Here is a 23,541-nt window from a genome sequence, read left to right on the forward strand (position 1 = left end):
AAAGGCTTTAGAAACAAGCATATTTTAATACCCGTGTATGTAAATTAACACCTATTCAGTCTAGGAACTCTGACTCTAAAAAAGAGAATGCTGATGCAGAAACACTTAAACACAAAACAACTACAAGCATTCGTTAATTAAAGTTAAAAACCTTCTGTGTACTGGTTCTTCGGGTTGCTAGAAGGTATATAAAACAGGCATAATTCTTTCCTTTCGCAGCAGCCATAAGTATGCTTAGGCTTCAGAAGCGGCTTGCCTCCAGTGTCCTTCGCTGTGGCAAGAAGAAGGTCTGGTTGGACCCCAATGAGACCAATGAAATTGCCAATGTCTACCCCCGTCAGCAGATCCAGAAGCTGATCAAAGATGGGCTGAACTATCCGCAAGCCCGTGACTATCCATTCCTGGGCTCAATGCCAGAAAAGCACTTTGGCCTGCCGGAAAGGCAGGCATATGGGCATAGGTAAGTGAAAGGGTATGGCCAATGCACGAATGCCAGAGAAGGTAACCTGGATGAGGAGGATGAGGATTCTGTGCCAGCTGCTCAGAAGATACCGTGAATCTAACAAGACTGACCATCACATGTATCACAGCCTGTACCTGAAGGTGAAGGGGATCATGTTCAAAAACCAGAGGATTCTCATGGAACACATCCACAAGCTGAAGACAGACAAAGCTTGCAAGAAGCTCCTGGCTGACCAGGCTGAGGACCACAAGTCTAAGACTAAGGAAGCAGGCAAATGCCACGAGGAATGCCTCCAGGCCAAGGAGGAGATCATCCAGACTCTGTCCAAGGAGGAAGAGACCAAGAAATAAAGTTTCCCTCCTATTTGTACATAGTGGCCTCGGTGACCACATAGATCAACCGTTCAAATAAAATAAGCCTTTATCCGCTAAAAAAAGAGAAAGGCACAAGATGTGAGTTTAAGAAGAGCACAATAGAGTTGTGAAGGAAACAAGACATATATTTAAATCATTAAAGACAGTAGCTAATTAAGTAGAAAAATGACTGGAACAGGAAATCAAATGCTAAAGGAAAAGGGAGCGATCCATGTGACCAGAGGAGACATAAAGGAACTTAAAAGGAGCAGAAATTCAGGTGGCAGTGAAGGGTGAGACGACTGCAGTTGGCTCCTCACTGTTCTGCCTGCTTTCATTGCTATCAGCCCTGTCTCCGCCTCCCTCCCCCTCATCTATCCCTGATGCGACCACTACCTCTCTCTGGTTCATCATCTCCTACCATTTTCTTCTTGTGTTAGTTGGTTCTCTCAGCTCCAAACCTAATCTTCTAGACTGTGCTTTGTGACAGGGCTCTGGGTCTTTGCCAGCTGGGCTTCCTGTTAGGTTTCTGCCAGCAAGGGTCACTATAGGAAAACCGGGAGCAGGGGAAGCTTTCCTACCCCCTGCCCTGGGCAGTGGCAGCTGATTCCAGTCTTCAGCTTCTTTTCAAACTCCCAAACCCAGACTCATCAAGCCCCTGATGTCAGGTCGGGTCCCTCCACAGATCTCCGCAACAGCTTCAGAGGGGTCCTCCTCCAACATCTTGCCCTGCCCAAGCGGTGATTGTCAATTTCTGTTGGTAATTCCGACGTATCTTTTTTTCCCTTTTCCCTTCTCAAGCCCTCTAACACTGATGGAGCTAATTCCTAAATTAAATTCCCTCTGTTGAAGTATCTAATGGAATTTTAGTTTTACTAAGTGTACCCTGAATGGCACAGCTCCTCACTTCCTTAGCTCCAGTCACTTTTGTCCCTTGAACATCATGCATTTTTCATCTCAGAGCCTTGACAATTCCTTCTGCCTGAAACTTCTTTCTTTTTTCTTTTTAGCAGCTTGCCAGTGAGGGGATCTGAACCCTTGACCTTCTTGTTACAAGGCTGTGCTCTAACCAACTGAGCTAACTGGCCAGCCCTTCCTCCTTAAGTTCCTCATGTCACATCCTCAGAGAGGCCTCCCCTGACCACCTTATTTAAAAGTACCACCTACCCAGTCTTTATCTCCTTATCTTGCTTTACTTTCTTTCTGTCAATTATCACCCTCTTTGTTGCATTATTTCTTCATTTGTTTAAATGTTATCTGTCTCACCTACTACAGTGTAGCTTCTTAGGGTAGGAACTCTGTCTCATTCATTGTTGCATCCATGCTCAGAAGCTGGTACAAGGCAGAAGATTAATTAATGCTTGTTGAGAGAATAAATGTATGAATGATAACAGAAGGGAGAAGAGACCGTTTCAGGCAAGAGTGACAATATAAGCAAATGCTTAGAAGAAGAAATAAGCATGGCATGTAAAGGAGATGGAGAAAAGTTCATGATAGCTATAATACAGAACTGGCAATAAGAAATGTTTTGATATTGGTGTACAGTCAAGCTAAGCACCTATAATTAACACTAATTTACTGTATGTTAGCAAATGGCTAAAAGAGAGGAAATTGAATGCCCTTATCACAAAGAAACAATTAAGTTTTGTAATGATGAATATGCTAATTACCCTGATTTAATCATCACACATTGTATACAGGTATTGATATTCAACTCTGTACCCCACAAATATGTATAACCAATTACGTTTCTATAACAAAAAGTTTAAGGGTTGGCCAGTTAGCTCAGTTTGTTAGAGCACAGCCTTATAACACCAAGGTCACGGTTCAGATCCCCTTACCAGCCAGCCACCAGAACAAAAACAAAAACAGCAACAAAAAGTTTAATTAAATAAACAAAAACAAACAAACAAGAGAAATAAGTTTTAACAAATAGAATGGGACCATATCAGAAACTCTTAAGTGCTAGGCAGAAGAGTTTGAACTTTATCTTGTAACCACTCAAGATTTACTAACTGGGGTATAGGATGGAGAAGGGGTGACGTTATTAAAAAAAAAAAAAAAAAGTAGGGGATAAATAATGATGAAACCAGAGTTTAAGAAATGTTCATCTGGTAGTAGAGAAAACTGACTGGATCGGTAAGAGGTTTAAAGAAGGGAAATCAGTTGAGACTTAGAAATCCAGACAAGAGATCATAAAAAAATGGCTGTGTGATAAAAAAAAAAAACTACTTCTGGAGACATTTCAAAGAAAGATTCAACACAAGTTAGCTCCTATTTGATTTTGAAGGATAAAGGAGAGATGTAACATAAAAATTTTGAGCCTGAGATATTGGAAACACAGGTAGCCGGCCCTAGAATGAGACTGGGAAGTCAAGGGGAAACAAAATTTCTCTCTTGATTATGTCTTACCTTGATTTAGAGCACCATCTACTTTTCCCAAAGGATCTGATTTTCCTAGCATCTAGTTTTTGAAGGTAGAAGAGTTGAATTCTCTCTTAATTTTAATTTCTTTTTTTTTCTTTTTTTTTTTTTTTCTTTTTCATGACCGGCACTCAGCCAGTGAGTGCACCGGCCATTCCTATGTAGGATCCGAACCTGCGGCCGCTGGGAGCGTCGCCGCACTCCCAGCGCCGCACCCTCCCGAGTGCGCCACAGGCTCGGCCCTTTAATTTCTAATTTAGACTCTCCCCCCACCTATTTCCCAAAAGATCTAAAGTACACAGGATTCAGTAAGAAGGTAGAGTGGCTGAATGAAACCCAATAATCAAATGTAAAAATCTTGGGAATAGGTAAAAATAGAAAATAATTTATACAAATAAATATTCTTCAGAAATTGTACAAAACATTCCTTTTGCATTGTAAATCTCTTCACAACTCTCACCTGTGCAGTGGAGATCTTGGCCACTTGAATGATTTTCTCCATAGAAAGGTAGCTCTGCTGGGAGGGAGCAGGGCCAATGGAATATGCTTCATTTGCCTGTTTAAGAAATGTTACATGCTTAAAAGACTATACAGCTAATACATACTCATATACTACATAGAACTGCTTCAGGGTCATTTTAGTATTATAAATAAAAATGCCAGCTCCCCAAGAACAATGCAAGAATTGAGAAATAGAAATACCAGCTCATGTCTATGATATAAAAATAAGCCAGTCTTGAAATCTTTTGCATGAAGAAGATGCCAAAGCTTGATTTTCATGCATAAACCACATGCTAGAGTGAAATTAAAGTGTCTTGGGATAGAAAGCAACAGGCATTAGTCATAGTATTATTATTAGTAAAAATAATAACTTAAATGTGTTTAATGCCAAAAATTACCATTTGACCACAGAAACAAAATACATAAGATGTACAAAGCAAGAAAAAAGTTACAAAGCTCACTTAAAGTTTATAATTAGAGTATGATGATAATGCTCCTTCTACACATGTGTGAACTATTTTATACTGCTCTTAAATGCCCACTGCACATTTTAATAGCTCCTGCCCTTGAAATGGTTTTATTAATATACATTTCCATCAATATACCAATTTCTAATCACCTTCATCAACACTGAATATTATCCATCTTTTAAATTATTGTTAAATAATTATTTAACAATTATATATATTATATATGGATTATATATATTACATATGGATTATATAAAGGTTTAAAGCACTTAAAGCAGAGAAGTAACATGACCAAATTTTTATTTTAAATTCTCACTCTGGCTGAAATATAGAAAATAGACCATGGGAGGGGGTAAAGAGTGGAAGTAGGGAGACTACTTAGGAGGCTATAGCATTTGGTCAGGCAAGAGAGGATAGTGACAGGGCAGAAAGAAGTGGAAAGAAATGTTTAGGAAGCAGAATTAACAGCATATGCTGATTTTTTTTTTTTGGATGGGGGGGAAGAGTATGAAGAGTGGGGAAAAAGAGGAAGACATGGTTAAAGACTCCCAGATGTTCAGCATTACTATTTTTATAAGCAATGGTGTTGCCACCTACTGGGTTAGGGAAATCTGCAAGAAAAGGATGTTTGGTATGGATGAAGGGTCATGAGTTCAATTTCAGACATATTAGTTTGGTACCTGTGACACGTTAAAGTGGAGATGTTGAGTGAGCAGTTCAATATACCTGTATCATGCTCAAAAGGAAGTGCGGGCTGGAAACAGAAATGTGGGAGTTTTTAACAAAGCCACACGAGTAAGTGGCATGATCTAGAATGAGAGTATACAATGAGAAAAGAAGAGGGTCAAGGACCATGTCCCAAGGAACTTCAACATTAAGGGATTGGTAGATGGGTAGGAACCAGAAAAAGGACGCTGAGAGGGGACAAAAGGATAAAAGGTCATGAAAGCCAGAAGAAGAGTTTGTTACTAAAAGGTGGGAGTAGTTTCCTACGGTGTTAAACGCTGTTGAGAGGTCAAGTCAGCTCAGGCCTGAAAAGATTCCATCATATTTAGGGACATGAACATTATTAGTGACCTTAGAAGAAACAATGTCGGGCTGGCCCATGGCTCACTTGGGAGAGTGCGATGCTGATAACACCAAGGCCAGAGGTTTGGATCCCTTTATAGGGATGGCCGGTTAGCTCACTTGGGAGAGCATGGTGCTGACAACACCAAGTCAAGGGTTAAGATCCCCTTACCAGTCATCTTTAAAAAAAAAAAAGAAGAAGAAGAAGAAACAATGTCAATGCAGGGGAGAAGATATATGCTCAACAGGAATGGGTTGAGAAGAGAATGGGAGGCATGTAAGGAAGAGGAAAGAGCAGGGCAAATGATTCTTACATTAGCACTAAATGGAAGAAGGAAGAGTGAAAGGTAGGGAGAGGGGAATGTGGGGCTAGCAACAGCAAAGAAGATGGACAGACTATATACCACATTTAAATGGTTAGGAAGGATCTAGTGGAAAGTGAATGATGACACATCACTGAAAAAGGAAGATTCTTAGAAAGGTGAGAAGAGAAGGAATCCAGAACACAGGCAGATGACTGGTCTTGGATGGATGGCAAGAGGATGGATGCAGATGTCAGCAGATCAGTAAATTCTTAGGCAGGAAGCTCAGTTCTATTTCCTCAAGATTGTCTGCTGAGAATAGGTGATTAGAGGGAGAATTAGAGGTTGGAATGGAGCAAAATAGGTTTGAAGAAGTCACTGCACAGAATAAGAAAGAGAAGTGGCTAGAGAGCCACATGGGCCTGCTAGGCAGTGATGCTGCTAGCATAGGGAAAGCCAATAGTTGAATTCACACATGGTTAGGGTTCTGTCTGGTGGGTAATAGCTAGCAATAACTGATAACATTCACAAACCTCAGGGGAGTCAGGTCTTCTTCATCATAATTTTACAGATAAACCAAGCTTGGAAACATTAAGTGATGTGGCTAAGATCACTCAGCCAGTAAGTGGTAGTTGCTAAGAAGAGTCTTGATCTTTCTGCTTATACATCAGGGATCTGAACATGAGCTACTCAAAGTGTTGTCTGTGGATAAGCCATTCTTCAAATGTTTTAACCAGTCCTTGATGAGATAACGACCTTGCCTGTAAATCAACTATGCCACAAAGCACTATTTAGTTCGACTGGTGTTATACTTGGAAAATGTTCCCAAAAGGAATTATTAGTGAGCAGTTTGAGCTTACCTACTTAAACCCTGTTAACATTACCTAATAACAACTGTCATCATAAAGAACTAAAATAGTGACACAATAAATAAATAAATGTGACCACTTACAAGACTTGGCTTCCAGTTTTTAACAACATACCATATCTACATGCATGGAATTCCTGTCGGCCTCACTATAAACAGCCACAGACTGTATACCCATTTTTTTAGCTGTTCGCATCACCCTGCAGGCAATTTCTCCTCTGTTTGCAATTAGGATCTTGGTAATATTTCTTCCTGTTTAAAACACCATGAAAATCGTGCAGAAATGTTACTGGGGAGCAAGGAATGAGAATAAGAATACAATATTAACCAGCTGGTAAGGATTTGTTTTGGTAAAATCAGATCAGCAAAACACAGCCTAAAATTCCCATTTTAATATTAGACAGTGCATTTCTTCTCTCTTCACTAAAATTCAAGATACACTTACTAACACAAACTCTTAAGTTACTCAGCTTTTTAACTTAAAATAAAAAGCATCTTAAAGTAAAATTAAAAGGTGCTTTATTAGGCCAAAGATGAAATTATAATAATTTTAAAATAATCATAGAATAATCATCATAAAAATAATCATAGTTAATAATAACTAATCTTTAATAAATACTTTCTGTTACCAGATCTTGCATTAAAGACTTGACCTGGACTTAAATTCTCATGATAATTCTAATGAAGTAGATACTATTATCATTATCTCAATTTTAAAGATGAAGAAACTAAGGTGGAAAGAAACCACTTTCCAGAAGTTATACAGCTAAAAGTAGTGAATCCAGGATTTGAACCCAGGTCTGTCTCACTCCAGAATTTAGTCACCTCCACTGCCTTAATCCTTATGTACCCAGGGATGTGTGGTTCTTTTGCAATAGATATGACTATTGCAACAGTCTACTGACATCAGTGACATGACATGCTATTGCATTAATATATAAAATACAATTTTACCATTACACATGAAATAAATGTTCTTTGACAGTTTATAATGAAGTTCTCAAAAAATAAGTTTTCATATAATTTAAAAGTGTTTGTTGAGGGTTTAGAAATCTTGATTCTCCTTTGATCTTAGAATAGGATTTTTAGGTAAATGCATGCATGGGGCTATAGCCCTCGAGTAGGGGACAACAGTCCACAGATAAGTTTGGCAAAAGTCATCTAACCAATTCTAATTACTGTTTAGGGATGGGATTGTGTACTTTGACTATTTTAGGTCGCTGGTCTGATTCTGGCTGGAAGGATTATTGACTATCTAACCTACTGATTGTTCTTAAGATATGCTAAGGAAACTGTTTGAACGCTGTTTAAATATACTAAGGAAATTGCTGTAGGGAAGTATGTGGAAAAGAAAACGTTTGCTAAGGACAAGCTGTTTGTTTGGTGGATCACTTAGCTTTTTACAAATTGCATTCTGGAATGTCACATTTTACTGCTGTTACTAGTTTCAGTAGTTTAAAGCTATACTTAGCCATACCTTACTTCTGTAACACTACCTGTTTTTATGTCCTTCTTTTGATGAAGGAATCAACTGATTTTTCTTGTGAAACTTCCTTGTCTTGTCAATAAAAAGAAAGGCTGGTTTTGAATAGGGGCTGCTGCTCCCCTGATGGGCTGCAGTCCCTCCAGGCCTCATTCATGAGTAATTCTTTCTTTTTTTTCATCTCAGTTACACAGAAGGAAGTGTAACAAGTGTTTCTCAGTAGGGATCTATAGAGCCCAAGAGTTGTCACAGAGACTGCTGGGATGAAGTAAGTATGGGGGGTAGGGGGGAGTAGTGATTACAGGGTGGGGTAGTTGGGAGTTTGCCCAATCAACCAGAAATTATACTTTTATTACATTTTTATGTTTTATAATTAGGAATTTCACATAAAATTTTATTTGAAAAAAGATTCTGCTACTCAAAAGAACTGTTTTAAAAGCATCAGTTTAGATCACAATACACCAAGAGGGTCAAACAGAAATAAAACCATAAATATAAAACATTCTCCATTATTACCCTCTATAATTTTAGACTCCACAGAGAGATTTGATATAAAAGAGGTGAAAACCATAACTTAATATTTACTAAGAAAATTATCACGAAAATCCAAAACTTCAAAGGTTTAGAAGAACTAATTTTGTTATGCAGAAATTAAGGAATGAAACAGTTCCCTTTCTTGGTTCATAATCTGAAGCAAAACCAAATAGTACAACAACAAAGTCTGTCAGTACCTGTAGCTGTTGCATACTTCATGGTTCTTTGCTTCCAAGCCCATCTTCTATAAACAAATCCAAATGGAATTATAATTAAACAGAATATGTGAGATCGGTCATTATTCTTTCAAAAGAATCTAAATTTTGTAAAACTCGAAGCCAGGTCCAGACACAACCTAAATTAAACCTTAAGTCTGCTAATAGTGATTTAGTAAGATTTTCTTTGTGGGAAGAAAACAAGTCTAGAAATCATAGGAGTTAGAGAGTTCTGGCTGTTTTCTCCTCGCACTATATGCCCTTAAATGAGTCACTTAACCTGCTTGCTCCTGAGGCTGGCATATGACCACAGAGTCAGAAACAATTAAAAAGCCAAGGCACTTCAAGATAATCTAGTTCAGCTTTTTTTCAAACTTTTTTTTACTACAATTTACAGTAAAAACTACCTGGTGCCCACACAATTAAAACAGTAGTTTCATGAAAAACTGCATTTTGATACGTTCTTTACTCTATTTTATTAAATAAAATATGCTGGTCAAAATACAGTTTGAAAAACAGCAATCAAATTCAACTCTCTGATAAGACAGTTTTCGAAAATCAAGATCAGAGAGAGAGTTCTTTCTGCTCCTGCCATTGCCATGTGATTCCCTTCATCGTTGTTGAGTCACCACCAAGAACAAGGCCCTCACCAGATGTGCTCCCTGGACTTTGGACTTCCCAGCTTCCAAAATTGTCTAGCTATGCCACCCAGACCCCTGAGCACCCAAGACTGAGGAATTAATGTTTCCAATTGCTGTCAGCTGAGACTGAGAAAAGAGCTGCCCTGCTGGATCCAGGGACAAGCTTCTAAAGGGATATAAAAGACCCTGCACCCTATCAATCAGGAAAACTCTGAAAGGCCCTCCCTCCCAGCTTCCGAGCTGGCCCTGGCCATGTCTGCACTACAGCTCAAATCCTCCTTCTGCACAATCAGCTTCCTTCCATTGCCCAAGAACACTCTCAAATAAATTCCTTGCACACTAATATAACTCTCAGACTAACTCCGAGAAGAAAATTTAGAAAAGTGATCAGAGAAGATATAAATATATAAAAATCAATATATTTTCCTGTATAGCAGCAACAAACAGTATACTGGAAAAAATATTTTATTCAGGGTATTAATTTTAAAAACCTTAATTAGAAATGTGTGAAACCCATGTAAGGACAATTCAAAACCTAACTGAGAAATAATCATAAGGATTTCAATAAGTGGAAAAATCTGTTAATTTTTTGGGGTGGTGTGAGTGAACATAGTAATACTATCAATTTTTCCCAAATTAATTTATAAAATTTAATGGCACTTCTGAGATTCTATTTGGAACCCAACAAACTGTTTATTTTTATTATATAACCTTGGAGGGTTCAATGAAAAAGGTAAAATATCACAGGGGCTGATCTGAGGTTTGGAATTTTTTATGCAACACTTTTATGGTTTATTCCTCTTGAAAAATAAAAGTAAAAATAAACAGTTAAAAAAAAAAAAAAAAAAAGACCAGGGCCGGCCCGTGGCTCACTCGGGAGAGTGCGGTGCTGATAACACCAAGGCCCCGGGTTCGGATCCCATATACGGATGGCCGGTTCGCTCACTGGCTGAGCGTGGTGCTGACAACACCAAGTCAAGGGTTAAGATCCCCTTACCGGTCATCTTTAAAAAAAAAAAAAAAAAAAAAGACCAGAGAGATAAAGGGAAGGAAGCTGAATAAAGGCAGCAGAAAGGATGTTGGCTGTGGGGCCAGAAGAGCTCAGTTCTCAGCCAAGGCCCTCCAATGACCAGCTTGCCCAGGGCCAAGTCACTCTACATCAGTGTTTCTCAACCTTTTTTATTTTTCATTATTACCCTCTGAATGAGAAAACTTAAATACTAAGGAATAAGATTTTGCAGGTAGGGTTGAGTTTTGGAGGACCACAACCATGATGACATGTAAGATTTTTTTTTTGATTTCTCAAGAACCAATTTTCTCCCCATACCAGCCAGCCACCAAAAACAAAACAAAGCAAAACAAACTAAAAACAAAAAAGGACCAATTTTTGCTTCCTGAGGGGTGATATCATCTCAGTTTAGGATGCATGCTTTACATCTTGGGCTTCAATGTTTTCACACAACAAGAGAGGAGACTATAAGAGGTGATCTTGAAGATACCTCTCAGTTTTAAAAGCATATAATTCTATTCCAAGTCCTTGTATTAACTAGGTAGAAGTCTGTGAATGTCTACAACAATTTTTAAGTTCCACGATACCTATTTATACATAAGTTAACACTGAAATGTTAACCAAGAGCTGACAGAAAGCAGGCCAGATTCACTTTGGGAACAAAAAAGTATAATGCCTATTAGGTTTCAGCTAAAAAGAATATTCCAGGAAACCAACAAACTGCAGAAGCAATTCTACCTTAGTCTTTTTGGTCTACATGTGGAAGATGTGGCAAAACCATGGTTATAAAGGACTAACTATTTTAGATCCTTCACAAAGCACAAGATAAAAAGCACAGTGTACAAGGGGCCGGCCCGTGGCTCACCTGGGAGAGTGTGGTGCTGATAACACCAAGGCCACGGGTTCAGATCCCTATATAGGAATGGCCGATTAGCTCTATTGGAAGAGCGTGGTGCTGACAACACCAAGTCAAGGGTTAAGATCCCTTTACCGGTCATCTTTGAAAAAAGAAAAAAAAAGAAAAAAAACAAGCACAGTGTACATTAGATACTATGTAACTAGGTAGTAGGATATGTATACTATGTATGTAACTATGTAACTGAGCAGGACTAGCATCTCACTGAGGCAGAGATGTAGCAGGCAGAATCACTAAAGTGGGTCCATACACTTATTGCCCTATGATGCACACTCAACCAGATGTTCCCATTCATGAATGGCTGGTGGCAAGACCCATGGCTTTGGAACATGATTTCCACAAGACAGCTTCAGGAGGCTGCTGCTCTCCATATCTTTCCAATTCAACTGACCTCATTTTCTCAATCTTGAAGGAGAGGGATCATCTTTCCTGATCTTTATAAGGTCTTTCTAGCTCACAGCATCTTCTTCCCTTCATAGGCTTCAGACAGGTTTCTGATAAGAGTCAAGGCCTGTCCTGGGCAGATGTGTCTATAAAATTGCGGCTTCTTGGTAAATCCAGCTTAAGACTTTAAGTTTCAAGGTCATTGTTGACCTAAAGCTTTCTTCTGCCATCTTCTAATGAAGACCAATAGAGGGGGAGGAGGAGAAAGAGACAGAAAGAGACACACACATACTCACCACATTTAACTATAATCCTGTATCCCAAAAATGTTCTGATCAGTCTATTCCATTTTTCACAATTATATAAACTACAACTTAAAACAATGGCTTAAATAGCAAGATTAAGAAGTTGCTTCCAAGATAGTTTCTATACCAGCCTACTCTATGTCTACAATTCCACCACTAGAGATGCTTTTTTTCTGAACTACTAGAGAATCACGGCATAAAAAGAAAATTTGCTCTGGGGCTAGACCTACAATTAAGTAACTGAAAACCCAAGGCATCTACAATAGCTTGTGGAAAATAAAAGCAGACAAAAAAGTTGATCTAAAGGGCTGGGCCTGCGAAAGCTGCGTTTATGGATTGATTCATATATACCAGACTCTATTTAAATCTCTTTCCTTGTGTCAATTCATTTAATTTTTACAGCCCAAGGTACTAGTATTATCTCCTCTAGATACTGATATCATCACCTCCTCCTAGGTGAGGACACTGAAAGACAGAGATATTACTTAACTTACCAAGGTCGCACACCTAGCGATGAGCTAAGCCTACCTAGAGGCTATACAGTGAGTCATCAGATAGCTTTATTCAAACCTGGGTACAAGAGCTTTTGACAAAACAACTTTCCAGTCCTCTGGAAGGTACATTTGCTCTTGTTAATTAGATTCATTCTATCAATGGAAAGAATTCCAGGAGTCTTTCTCTGAACTGGACACATGATGGGGGATAGCTGAACTGAAATGGACTTTGAGGGCGTCCTGGTGCCATTTCTTAGTGGTTGTGTAACCTTGGGCAAGTCGTTGATCCCTTTGGGCTTTATCAGAAGCAGGATTATAACGACGCTCCCTACACAAGCAGCGCGGCGAAAGCACCGTGTAAAGGGTGAAGAGCGTGCAAGCGTCGGGGAGACGGAGAGCAGCAGGCCCAGCTCCGTCTCCCCCAGTCCTCACAATCGGAAAAACAGAAGCCAACAGCGGGCTGAAGGGTCGATGTGGAGCGGGGAAGAAAGGAAGGAGTGGGTGTGGCGATGTTTCCCTCCCGATGCCGGGACTGAGAGCAGCACGTCCCTCTCCCCCCGAGAGGCGGCGGTTTCCCTTTGCTCCGCCCCCAGACTCTCGGTCTCCGCCATGTCCCACTGCTAAAGCGGGTCCAGCCACCTGCGCCGCCGCGCACTGATCCTCCGACCTCCACCCACCCACCGTTACCTCGGCGGCGGCAGCAGCAGGCTCGGGAGGCGCTGCCACCGGTTCCTCTCCGCCGCCACCAGCAGGACCGACGCTGCAGAGGCCGCCGCCATGTCCCCGGAGCCCAGCCACTGTCTGACTCCCAGGCACAACGGCGGCTGCAGCCCACACACACAATCTCGTTCCTCGCCTCCGTAAGCCTATTGTCCCGCGGCGGCCACCGTCTGAATCAAGCCTAGCAATAGCCAAGGGCAGGTGGGGGGCGTCTCCACTAAGACCAATCAAAGAACAGAGCAGGGCTTCAGGGCCACGATTGGCCAGTCGGGCCCGGCCCGCGGGGAGGTGTGGTCTCTTCGGCCCCTGGCGGTGTGCGCCTGCGCCGGGAAGAGTACCGTCCTCGGCCTCTTGGTGCTCAGTTGGGGCTTCTTCCCGGGGGTTCCTTTCTTCGCTCTCGTCCGGCTTGGGAAAGAGTCCTCCTCCCGGTGAGACAGTGGGGGAGACAGAGCCGTGGGGAAAAGTCACATGGGGTGGAGAGCACAAAGTTCTCCAGCATTCTCAAGAATGAAAAATGAAATAAGTAACTAAACTAAAATTTTACAGCCACCAGAGCTTTAAAAAAAAAAAAAAGACGTTCTGATATTCATTGTGGTGCCCCACAGATATGTACAATCAATTGTGTTTCAATAAATAAATAAATTAAAATTAAATTAAATCAGGGCCAGCCCGTGGCTCACTTGGGAAAGTGTGGTGCTGACAACACCAGGTCAAGGGTTAGGATCCCCTTACCGATCATCTTTTAAAATAAATAAATTTAATTAATTAATTAATTTAATTAAATTAAAAATTTGACATTTTTTTTACCCCTAACTACTTCAGTGTGTAATTCCTAAAACAAGACAATTCTCTTACTTATCCAAAGAGCAATCATAAAAATTGGGAAATTAGCACTGATAAATACTATTTATTCTACAGACCTGATTTGAGTTTCACCAGTTGTTCCAATAATGCCTTTTTATTGCAAAAGAAAACCCTGTACCATGCATTGCATTGACTTTCACTTCCCTTAGTCTGGAATGATTCCTCAGTTTTTCTCAGATTATCATGACGCTGACATTTTTGAAGAATGCAAGCCAGTTTTGTAGAATATTCCTCAATTTTGGTTTGTCAAAGATAAAACAGATCAATTAAAATTTTTTAAAGTTTATTGTGCCTACAGAAGAACAGATTGTGAACCAGAGATCTCAGTGCAGCTTCCTAAATGAGGAAGCACATCGATCTCTATTGTGCAAGTAAAGCTGCATGAGCTGATTTTTATTGGTTTAATTTTCACATGCTGACAAGGTAGAAAAGCTTAAGTTTGTTTTTGTTTAGAGCTAACATTTTCAGGGAAATCAGGATAGCTCAAGTTTTGGTTACACGGCTATGGACAGTTGGCCTAGGAGTATAACCAAATTGTGGCCTCCAATTTTATTTTTCCTTTGATAGGTTCATCTATTTCCTCACATTAGATTTAGATTTTGCCTTCTAGGCAGGAATACCACAGAATTGATGTGCCCTTCTCCATGCATTATATCAGAAGGTACACAATGTCAGTTTGCCCCATGACTGGTGATATTAACTTCATTGCTTGATTAAGGTGATCTGCCAGGTTTCTTCACTGTAAATAAGTTTTGTTTTGTTTTGTTTTGTTTTAACATTCTGGATTGTTTTGTCGCTTATAGGTAGAGTTATACTTGATTCTCCACCACTCCTTTTAACCATTACTTTTTAACAATTTTCTGTACTTTGAGAAGTTCTACAAGAAACAGACATGGCTTTAACAATAAGTAATGTTTAAATCTGATTGGAAAAAATATGTGGGGAGAGGAAGTGGAAGTGGGGGGACAGAGATGGAAGCTGTTGTGCTTTCCTCTCTGCAGCTCTACCCATTGGTCCTGTTTAAAGCAGGCAGGATTACTTTGAATTTCTTGGGCGAGGGCAATTATTATATTGACCCATCGTCCTCTCAATTGCTCTGATAGAAGTGTACAGCAGCACCTGTAGCCTCTTTGGTGTTCATTAGGTATATCTGGGATCAAACGAGGGCACAAAAGGATGACCTCCTACAGAGTCATATGTACTGAAAAATTTTGACATGCTTTTTAATGGTGGTAAAGATGATTACATATGTATTATATTATCAGGACTGCTATTTGCCTGTGTATTTGGGCAAATTAGATGAAAGTTCTTCTTCCTCCTGGAAAAGACAAACTCAGGACAGGACACACAGCATGGTGAGTTGTGTATGAGGCTGGATTTCAGCTTCCATGGACACCCTCAGCTGGGAAGCCTGGATCAGAGCGCAGCCTGCACAATCTTACACAGCAGTCCTGTGTTTATGTTACCTCATGGGATCATTGTGAAAATTACTTAAGTTTTGTCAAATGAGCTTTGAAAACTGTAAAGTGCTTCATACATGTAAGATATTCTTAGGCCTATCACAGGAAAAAACAAAAGGTCCAGGAGGGCTATCAACCCAGACTTTCCATTCAAAAAGAGTCTTAAAATACAGTCCCAGCAAAACAGTGATCAGATTGACAGAAATTTGAATCTGTGCCTCTGGGCAGGAACACACTCCCTGTAGTGCACTATAAGTTAATAGCATTTTGCTTTTATCTTGTAATTATTCTGAGAATAGCCACAATATTGCATTGCAATCTTTGTGTTAAAAATGTTATTTTGTTACATATCAACATTAAAATATACCACAGTTTTTGAAACATTGTTTTGGGTTTCCTAAATTTAAAAAAAAAGAAAAATTTCTCAAAAAATTGATGTGCTCTGGGTCTCTCTAGACTCCTGAAAATCCATTTAGTAAAATAGAGCAAGGCTCAGTAGTACTGAAAACAAATGTATACCAGCTTGGCTTTCCAATATCTGAAAAGGCTCAGACGTTTTCCTTGTCATCACTTTCACCATTTTGAATTAAACTCTGTGATCTTGTCGATACTACAATGTCTTCTTATTCTCCATATCAGTTATGTTTTTTGCCTGTAAGTCACAGAACACCCAATCAAAAAAGAGGAAATAACCTGTTATCTCACATAACAGGGAAGAAAGTAGGCTGTTTCCAGGACTGGTTAACTAAATAGTTTAATGTTGTCGTAAAGGATACAGGCATGTACTTTCCATCCTGTTCTGTCATTCTCAGTAAGTGTCAGAATAAGGCTAAAGTTCCTGCCATCACAGCAGATGCAACATCCAGCAAAGAAAGGACATTTTCTCCCATGCACAGGTTTTTCTACCCTGGCTTTAAAAACATTTTATTTAGGAAGAGTTTTGATATTTATAAAAGTAGGTAGAATTATATAATAAAGCCCTGCTCCCATTATGCAATTACTCAACTCACGATTAATTTTTTTCATCTATATCCCACCCACTACTACCTTTGACCAGATTATTTTGAGACAAATCCCAGCTATCATTTAATTTCATAAATAAATATTTCAGTATGTATATATCCAAAAGTAATAACTCTTTTAAAAAGTAATCAAAATATTGGAATCACATCTAAAATATTAACAATAATTGATTAATATTATCATATAGAGTTAGTTTTCAAGTTTCTCTTATAAGTACAGTTATGGACTGTGTAATGATGTTTCGGTCAACTATGGACTTGTGTATATGATTGTGGTCCCATAACATTATAATGGAGTTGAAAAATTCTTAACACCTAATGATATTGTAGCCACCAAGATGTCATAGTGCAATTACTTTTTAAAAATATAAATGTAGTGTAGCCTAAGCCTATGGTGTTTATAAAGTCTACTGTAGTGTACAGTGATGTCCTAGGCCCTCATGCTCACCACTCACTCACTGGCTCACCCAGAGCAATTTCCAGTCCTGCAAGCTCCATTCATTTTAAGTGTCCTATACAAGTGTACCATTTTTTATCTTTTATACCATATTTTTGCTGTACCTTTTCTACGTTTAGATACACAAATACCATTGTGGTACAATTGCCTACAGTACTCAGTATAGTAACATGCTTTACAGGTTTGTAGTCTAAGAGCAATAGGCTATACTGTATCGCCTAGGTGTGTAGTAGGCTATACCATCTAGGTTTGTGTGAGTATACCGTATGATTTTTGAGTGACAAACTTGCCTAACAATGCATTTCTCAGAATATATCCAGTCGTTAAGCAACACATGACTGAATTATTCCTTTTTAATTTTTTTGAATTTAATTTTTGCAGTTTGTATGAATAGCTTCCAAAAAAGATTCAAACTTTACAATTGTTTGATTTTTTTTTTTTATAATTTTACTAATCTGTGGGTTCTTCAATCTCTATTTTAATTCCCTTGATTTTTTTTTTAAAGTTGGTCTTAAAAGTTCCTGAAGTTTGGATTGTGCTCATTGCATCCTCTTGATAGCCTTTAACATGATCATCATGTAAATTGGTAGTTGTACCAGCGAACACCAGCTGATTCAGCAGTTGACTGCAGGACCATGAGTGAACCTGGCCATGATCAGAACAGCCCCACCAAGACTGGGCCATATTGCTGACCTGCACAATCACGAGCAAAATAAATAGTTGTTATTTTAAGTCACTAAGTTTTGGGGTGATTTACTAGCAGTTCCTCATGAACATTTGGTATTGCCAATCTTTTTAATTTTAGCTACTTTGGAGGCTGTGAAATGGTATCTTGTTGTGGTTCTAATTGCAGTAGCTAGACTGGCCTTGGTAAGTGGGAAGCCATGTTATTGGGCCTATACACTGTCTTCATCTCTGCCACTGTAGCCCCTACATGCCCACTGTGAAAATTCTATGTGGTCTGTGACAAAGGCCAGCTAACTTAACTGGCTGAGTCATTTTATTGATTTGGTGTTCAGTGACTCATTACTGGCGGGTGCTTTCTGGTAATCATTAACATGTGATGCAAAACTCTTCACACTTTTGCCTACTCTAATATGCCCATCCACATACCTCTATCCCAGAACTCCATGTCTCTGATCTTCCAGTTTTTTCTTCCAGACCCCTGACCAGATGACCCAATTGAAGCACTGTTCAGAAATCTGTGTATTTTCTCACACTGGACCACTTTTCCTTCCACACAAAGTAGATGACTGGGGTCCTACTTGCTGCTGTGCCATTGGGAAGATTTTCCTTCCCCATTGTCTTCTCTGAATGTAGCTGCAATGCCAACTGGTATATAGAACAATTTGAGCTTTTCCTCCATTTTCAACTGGTTACATGCTCCTCCCTTCTCCCCCCAGTAAATAGGTGCAATGGAAGGGCACTGGTGAAACTCTGCTGGGTAACTTGGGGGTCTGGACTAAGTGCTCGGGAAGCCTACTTACCCCCTCTGGTCCTGCACAGGCTTGATTCTGGATATACCATTTCCATCTCACAATTGACTATTGCTGGACCCATCCAACTTTATTACTTAGTGGGTTTGACAGAATCCACCTCAAAATGGGCATTTCTGGATGCATGGTCACTTAGCACCCCAGGGTCAAGTGTTTAAGGACCCAGTGACATGCCAAGAGCCATTTCTCCAAGGGCATGTATCTGCTTAAATGGCATGGGCTTGGCCTTGCTCAGAATGCCCAGTGTTACAATCCTGCCACTGGAGTTTGCCAAGAATTTCAAACTGACTAACACCATAATGTCTGCCTGACTGACCTGCTCAAGCAGCAAGGCTGATCGCATTGTGACTTGGATCTGCTGTACTGCCTTTTCCTGCTGCAGCCCCCCACTCACTGATAATTTTCTATGTCTCTGGTAAATATGGGCCAGAGGAATTTTCCTAAGTGTGAAATGTGGCCTCCAGAACCTAAAGAAGCCTACCAAGCTCTATGCTTCTTTCTTCGTGGAAGGGATACAAGATGCAAAAAAATCTGTATTTTACCTTGGAAAGAATATTCTGGCATGCCCTGACCTCATAGGCCCCTAAAAATTTCAATGAAGTTGTCAATCCCTGAATCTTCATAGAGTTCTTCTCCTACCTCCTAGAACATCTGTGTCATACCAAAGCCTCCAACACACTAGCATGATGTTGTCGGCATACTAGCATGAGCAGTGATGTCCTAGGGGATGTCTGTGTAGCCCAGATGTCTTTGGACTATATTATGACAGAGGGCAGGATAGTTAACAGAGACCTGAGGCAAAACTGTAAATAAATACAGTTGTCTGTTCTACGTGAATATGAACTGGTTTTGGTCCGCTTTGTAATTAGAATGGAAAAGAATGTATTTGCCAAATCAATGGCTGCATACCATATGCCAGAGGCCTTATTAATCTGCTTCAGCGATGATACCACATCAGACACAGCAGCTGTAGTCACGGCTACTGCTTGATTAAGTTCATGGGAACCTATAGTCATTCACTAGTGTCCATCCTTTTTCTGCAGAGACCAAACTGACGAATTAAATGGAGAGATAACTGGGAATTCTCTAGGTTGTTAATCATACTGATCCTCACCATCCTGCTCCAGAATATAACATTATTTTTTATTTTCTATTTTGGTGGGAACAAGGGGGGAAGCATTTCAGAGATTTCCAGTTGGTTTTCCCTACAATGATAACTTACTCTGCAGACTGGGGACCCAATGTGAGGGTTACTCCATCTGCCAAATACATCAAATCTTATTGCTCTTGGGGACTGTGAAAATGACCACTGAATGGGTTCACAGACCCAGTGAGCCTACTGAGGACCAAACTATAGCCAGAACTCCATTTATTACTTGGTTCCTGGAAGCCCTGAATCTATCAGGAGTGTCATGATGACAGTTTGGGTCTCTGGGTATCAGTGTCAGCCCAGACTTTGCATCCAATAGTGCTTGAAATATCTGGTTATTTCCTTTCCCTGGTGTACAGTCACTCAAATAAATGACCACAGACAGGCCCCTTTCGGGGGAGAATTGGAAGAATCTTCATAGGTCCTTTCTCTTAGGGACCTACCACCTCTTCAGGCAATAGGTTCCAGATCTGAAAATTGACTCTGTTCTGGGAACTGGTCAGGGATTATGGGGTTTTATTGGGGTGACCACCCTTGGTCTCTGGCTCCTCCATTCTTGTTCTTTTTGTTGTGTTGTTGTTGTAGATGTTAAGTAGCACCCATGTTGGTTGTCCATCTACTTTGCTCCTAAGGATACCATGCTCCATTTACCATATCCACAATCCCTACAAATCCAGCCCCCTCACCTGTCCCTCTGACCTTGTCCATTTTTATGGTAATTTGCAGCCTTCTGGCTTGTAGAAGCTAAAGGTTATCACCTGCCCTTTAGTGTTTTGGGGGACCCATCATTCACATGGTCCCAGCTCTGACCACTCTGCTACCATCTGTGCTACAGAGGAGAGCCATGCTGAAGTTGTCAGTGATGCTGGTGCCCCTCTCATCAATGCATTCCTGATGGCCTTGAGGAATGGTTTCTCTTCTGAGCCCTCCTGTGGAAAATAATCATCTGGTTTATCTTTTGACCTTGCCAAATATATCCATTCCAACATGTCACTTTCCTCAGCCTCCTCATTCCTTCTTCTGCCATATGCCAGGGCAACTCAGGCATTTCCACTTTGCTGAGAATTGGCCATTTTTTTCCCCAGCCTTCTAAGAGCCATCCTGTAGTCAGTGTGCTCATTCCCTGGGGTCCTTGCTAGGTTTGAAATGCCATGTTCCAAGAATCTACCTTTGAATCAACGAGTTATTGCTTATCTAGACTTATATTCTGGCACCCTTAGTCAAGCACCTTCAAATTCCAACCCCAAGAATATTCACCTGGCTCTGTCTGTACATGCCAGCTAGTGTGTGTGTGTGTGTGTGTGTGTGTGTGTGTGTGTGTGTGTGTGTGTGTGTGTGTGTGTGTGTGTGTGTGAGAGGCTTGTCTTATCTTCCAGGTGTGTGTGTGTGTGTGTGTGTGTGTGTGTGTGTGTGTGTGTGTGTGTGTGTGTGTGTGTGTGTGTGTGTGTGTGTGTGTGTGTGTGTGAGGCTTGTCTTATCTTCCAGGCAGCTGAAGTGCTAGCATGTATTAGGGAAGACTAGGCTGCCTCTGAAATCCCAGAAGTCCTGGGCTTTTGCAGGGTCAAACATCCCCAGTGGCTTCCATCTAGATGTCCCTGTCCCATGTTTCAAGACCCCAGTTTTTCCCCACCAAGGCCCTGCCCTTCGCATACCAGACCTGCTAAGGCTGAGTATTCAAATGTCTCTGAAGCTCTGCAGACTCACAATTAGATTTTTGGCCTGCTGCTCTTTCACAGTGGAAGATAATGCCCATTTTGTAAGCTACCGCTGAGGCTTTCCTACTTTCACACTTAGTAGTAAACTGCTTGTTAACAGTGCTCAGTCTCTCACTATCCTTCTGCAGGGCTATCAACACAACTTAGCAGTAACCAGCCCACTCTGCTGTCTCTGTAGGCATTGTTCCCCCATATTGTTCAAATGCTTGCAAAATCACACCTGCCACAGCATTCCTCTCCAACAAGTTGTTTCTCAGGCCACCATCAATGAAATCTTCAGCAATTGAACCGCCACCTAGAGCCAGGGACTACCTGCACCCATCTATCAACCAGGACAGTGTCCCTTCCACCTGCTGGGCAATGAGTGAGCCAGTCCCAAATCCTTTCTTACTGCCTGTTTTTTTTGACCACTCCCAGTACCATTTATGTTAGTATGGGTCTTCCAAGAAAAAGATATCAAGACAGGACTAAACATGCAGGAATTTTATTAGAGGAAAAGCCTGTGGGAAAAAATGGTGAGCCAGAAGAGGCAGCAGAGTTTTCAGATCATGATGCAAATCTGAGTAGGAATGAAGGGGACAGGGAAAGAAGATTGGGTGACAAATCTGGCAGTTGGGGAGTCCTCGAGCCAAAGTCAGTTGTTGGATGAGTCTTGTGTCTCCCAGAATGGTTCTACCTTAGCAACCCTGCCATGCCCAGCCTCCACACTCCTTTCTCTGCCATCTGCCATCTTGCCTGGGAGCTGCCTATGGAAGATACTTGTGGCTTTGGTGCAAATGTGGCGATAGCTTTCAAAGCACAGCAGCCAAAGGCCCTTAGACACATCCTGTAGTTGGAGGTCTAAGAGGCACTTTCTCATGGCCGCCGCAGGCTGGAACATAGAGACTAGACACTACTCCCCTAGGCTGTGTCCCCGACCCCATTGTGAAACATATATGACAGTTGGGAAACAACTGAATAAGATCTTCTCAGTTGGTGATTGAGAGTATGAAGACAATGAATGGGTAATGAGATAAATAGTGCGGGTATGTGGGATGAGTCTACTTAACGTAGGGCAGCAAGAGAAGGCCTCTCTGTACTGTGCCTTGGATGAAGAGCAGTGAAACATAAGGTCTGGAGCAGAGCAGGGCCGAGACCCTGAGGAGGTCAACACTGAGGACTAGAAGCAAGTTGGTGTGGCTTGTGCGTGCTGAACCAAGGGAAAGGAGGTAGGACCTGTGGTCAGGGAGGAAGGTGGGGGCCTGAACAGGCTGGTCCCTGAAGGCCAAAGTGGGAAGCCATTGAATGGAGTTTTGCCAGGAGCGTGATGTAATCTGATTTATGTTTTAAAGGTGGACTCTAGGGGGGGCCAGAATAGAAGATTGTTATAGGAATTTATTTACTTGAGTTCCCAAGAAAAGTAAATCATTAATTTCACAGTGTGCACCTCGACAGTAGGGACCTGTAGTAGCCAGAATCCAAGAAGCCCCTGAGGATTCCTTCCTCTCCTGGTGCAATGGTTTGAATGTGTTCCCCAAAGCTCATGTGTTGGAAGGTTAATCCCCCATGTACCAGTGTGGGGAGGCAGGACCTTTATCAGGTGGTTAGGTAATGAGGGCTCTGCCCTCATGAATAGATTTAATGCTGTTATTGTGGGAGTAGATTTGTTATTTATAGAGTGGGTTTGTTCAAATGGAAGTTTGGCCCCCTCTTGTTCTCTCTTACCATGTGACACCATCCACCATGTTGCGATGCAGCAAGAAAGTTCCCACCAGATGCAGACCCTTAATGTTGGATTTCCCAGCATCCAGAACCATGAGCCAAATAAACCTCTATTGTTTATAAATTACCAAGTCTGTGGTATTCTGTTATAGTAGCAGAAATGGACTAGACACCTGACATTCACACCCTTGTATAGTTCCCTCCCACATTGTACCAGGGACAGTCTGTGTGAATAGAAAACTGAAGTGATGGTATGTCACTTTTGTGATTAGGTTATAAAAGACCATAGTGTCCATGTTGGTCAGTCTCTCTTTATCTCTTTCTTTTTCTGGATCACTACAGATCACTAATACAGGACCTCTTCTCATTTATCTCAGCCCCTACAAGAGTGTCTGGCATTTAGTAAGTCCTTCATCTATGTTGGTTGAATGAATGAATGGACAGATTGTGACAGCCCTTGAGTAAAATGGTAATGAAGTCAGTTAGTCTGGGCTAAGAGTTGAGAGATTTAGTTTGAAACTTTAAT

The 23,541-nt window shown here is 40.8% G+C and overlaps 1 protein-coding gene and 1 pseudogene across 4 annotated transcripts in view; one reads left to right on the forward strand and one right to left on the reverse strand.

Annotated features, from left to right (window-relative positions):
- MCCC1 (methylcrotonyl-CoA carboxylase subunit 1) overlaps positions 1–13,278 on the reverse strand; it is a 62,193-nt gene extending 48,915 nt beyond the window's left edge. For 2 of the 4 annotated variants that reach the window (XM_063102086.1, XM_063102057.1), the window contains exons 1-4: positions 13,118–13,278; positions 8,664–8,710; positions 6,565–6,701; positions 3,701–3,796 (exon numbers count right to left, since the gene is read on the reverse strand). In XM_063102086.1, coding sequence (XP_062958156.1) covers positions 3,701–3,796; positions 6,565–6,701; positions 8,664–8,710; positions 13,118–13,209 — 372 coding nt within the window. In that variant the 5' untranslated portion in view covers positions 13,210–13,278. Of the gene's footprint in view, positions 1–3,700; positions 3,797–6,564; positions 6,702–8,663; positions 8,711–11,638; positions 11,715–13,117 lie in introns of those variants that run through there. The other 2 variants (XM_063102067.1, XM_063102076.1) reach the window with 2 other exon arrangements.
- Positions 222–813, forward strand: LOC134387937 (large ribosomal subunit protein eL19-like; annotated as a pseudogene).
- Positions 13,279–23,541: the final 10,263 nt, after the last annotated feature.

This window comes from Cynocephalus volans, chromosome 1 (genome assembly GCF_027409185.1).
Source record: "Cynocephalus volans isolate mCynVol1 chromosome 1, mCynVol1.pri, whole genome shotgun sequence".
In the NCBI taxonomy this organism is placed as follows: Eukaryota; Metazoa; Chordata; class Mammalia; order Dermoptera; family Cynocephalidae; genus Cynocephalus; species Cynocephalus volans.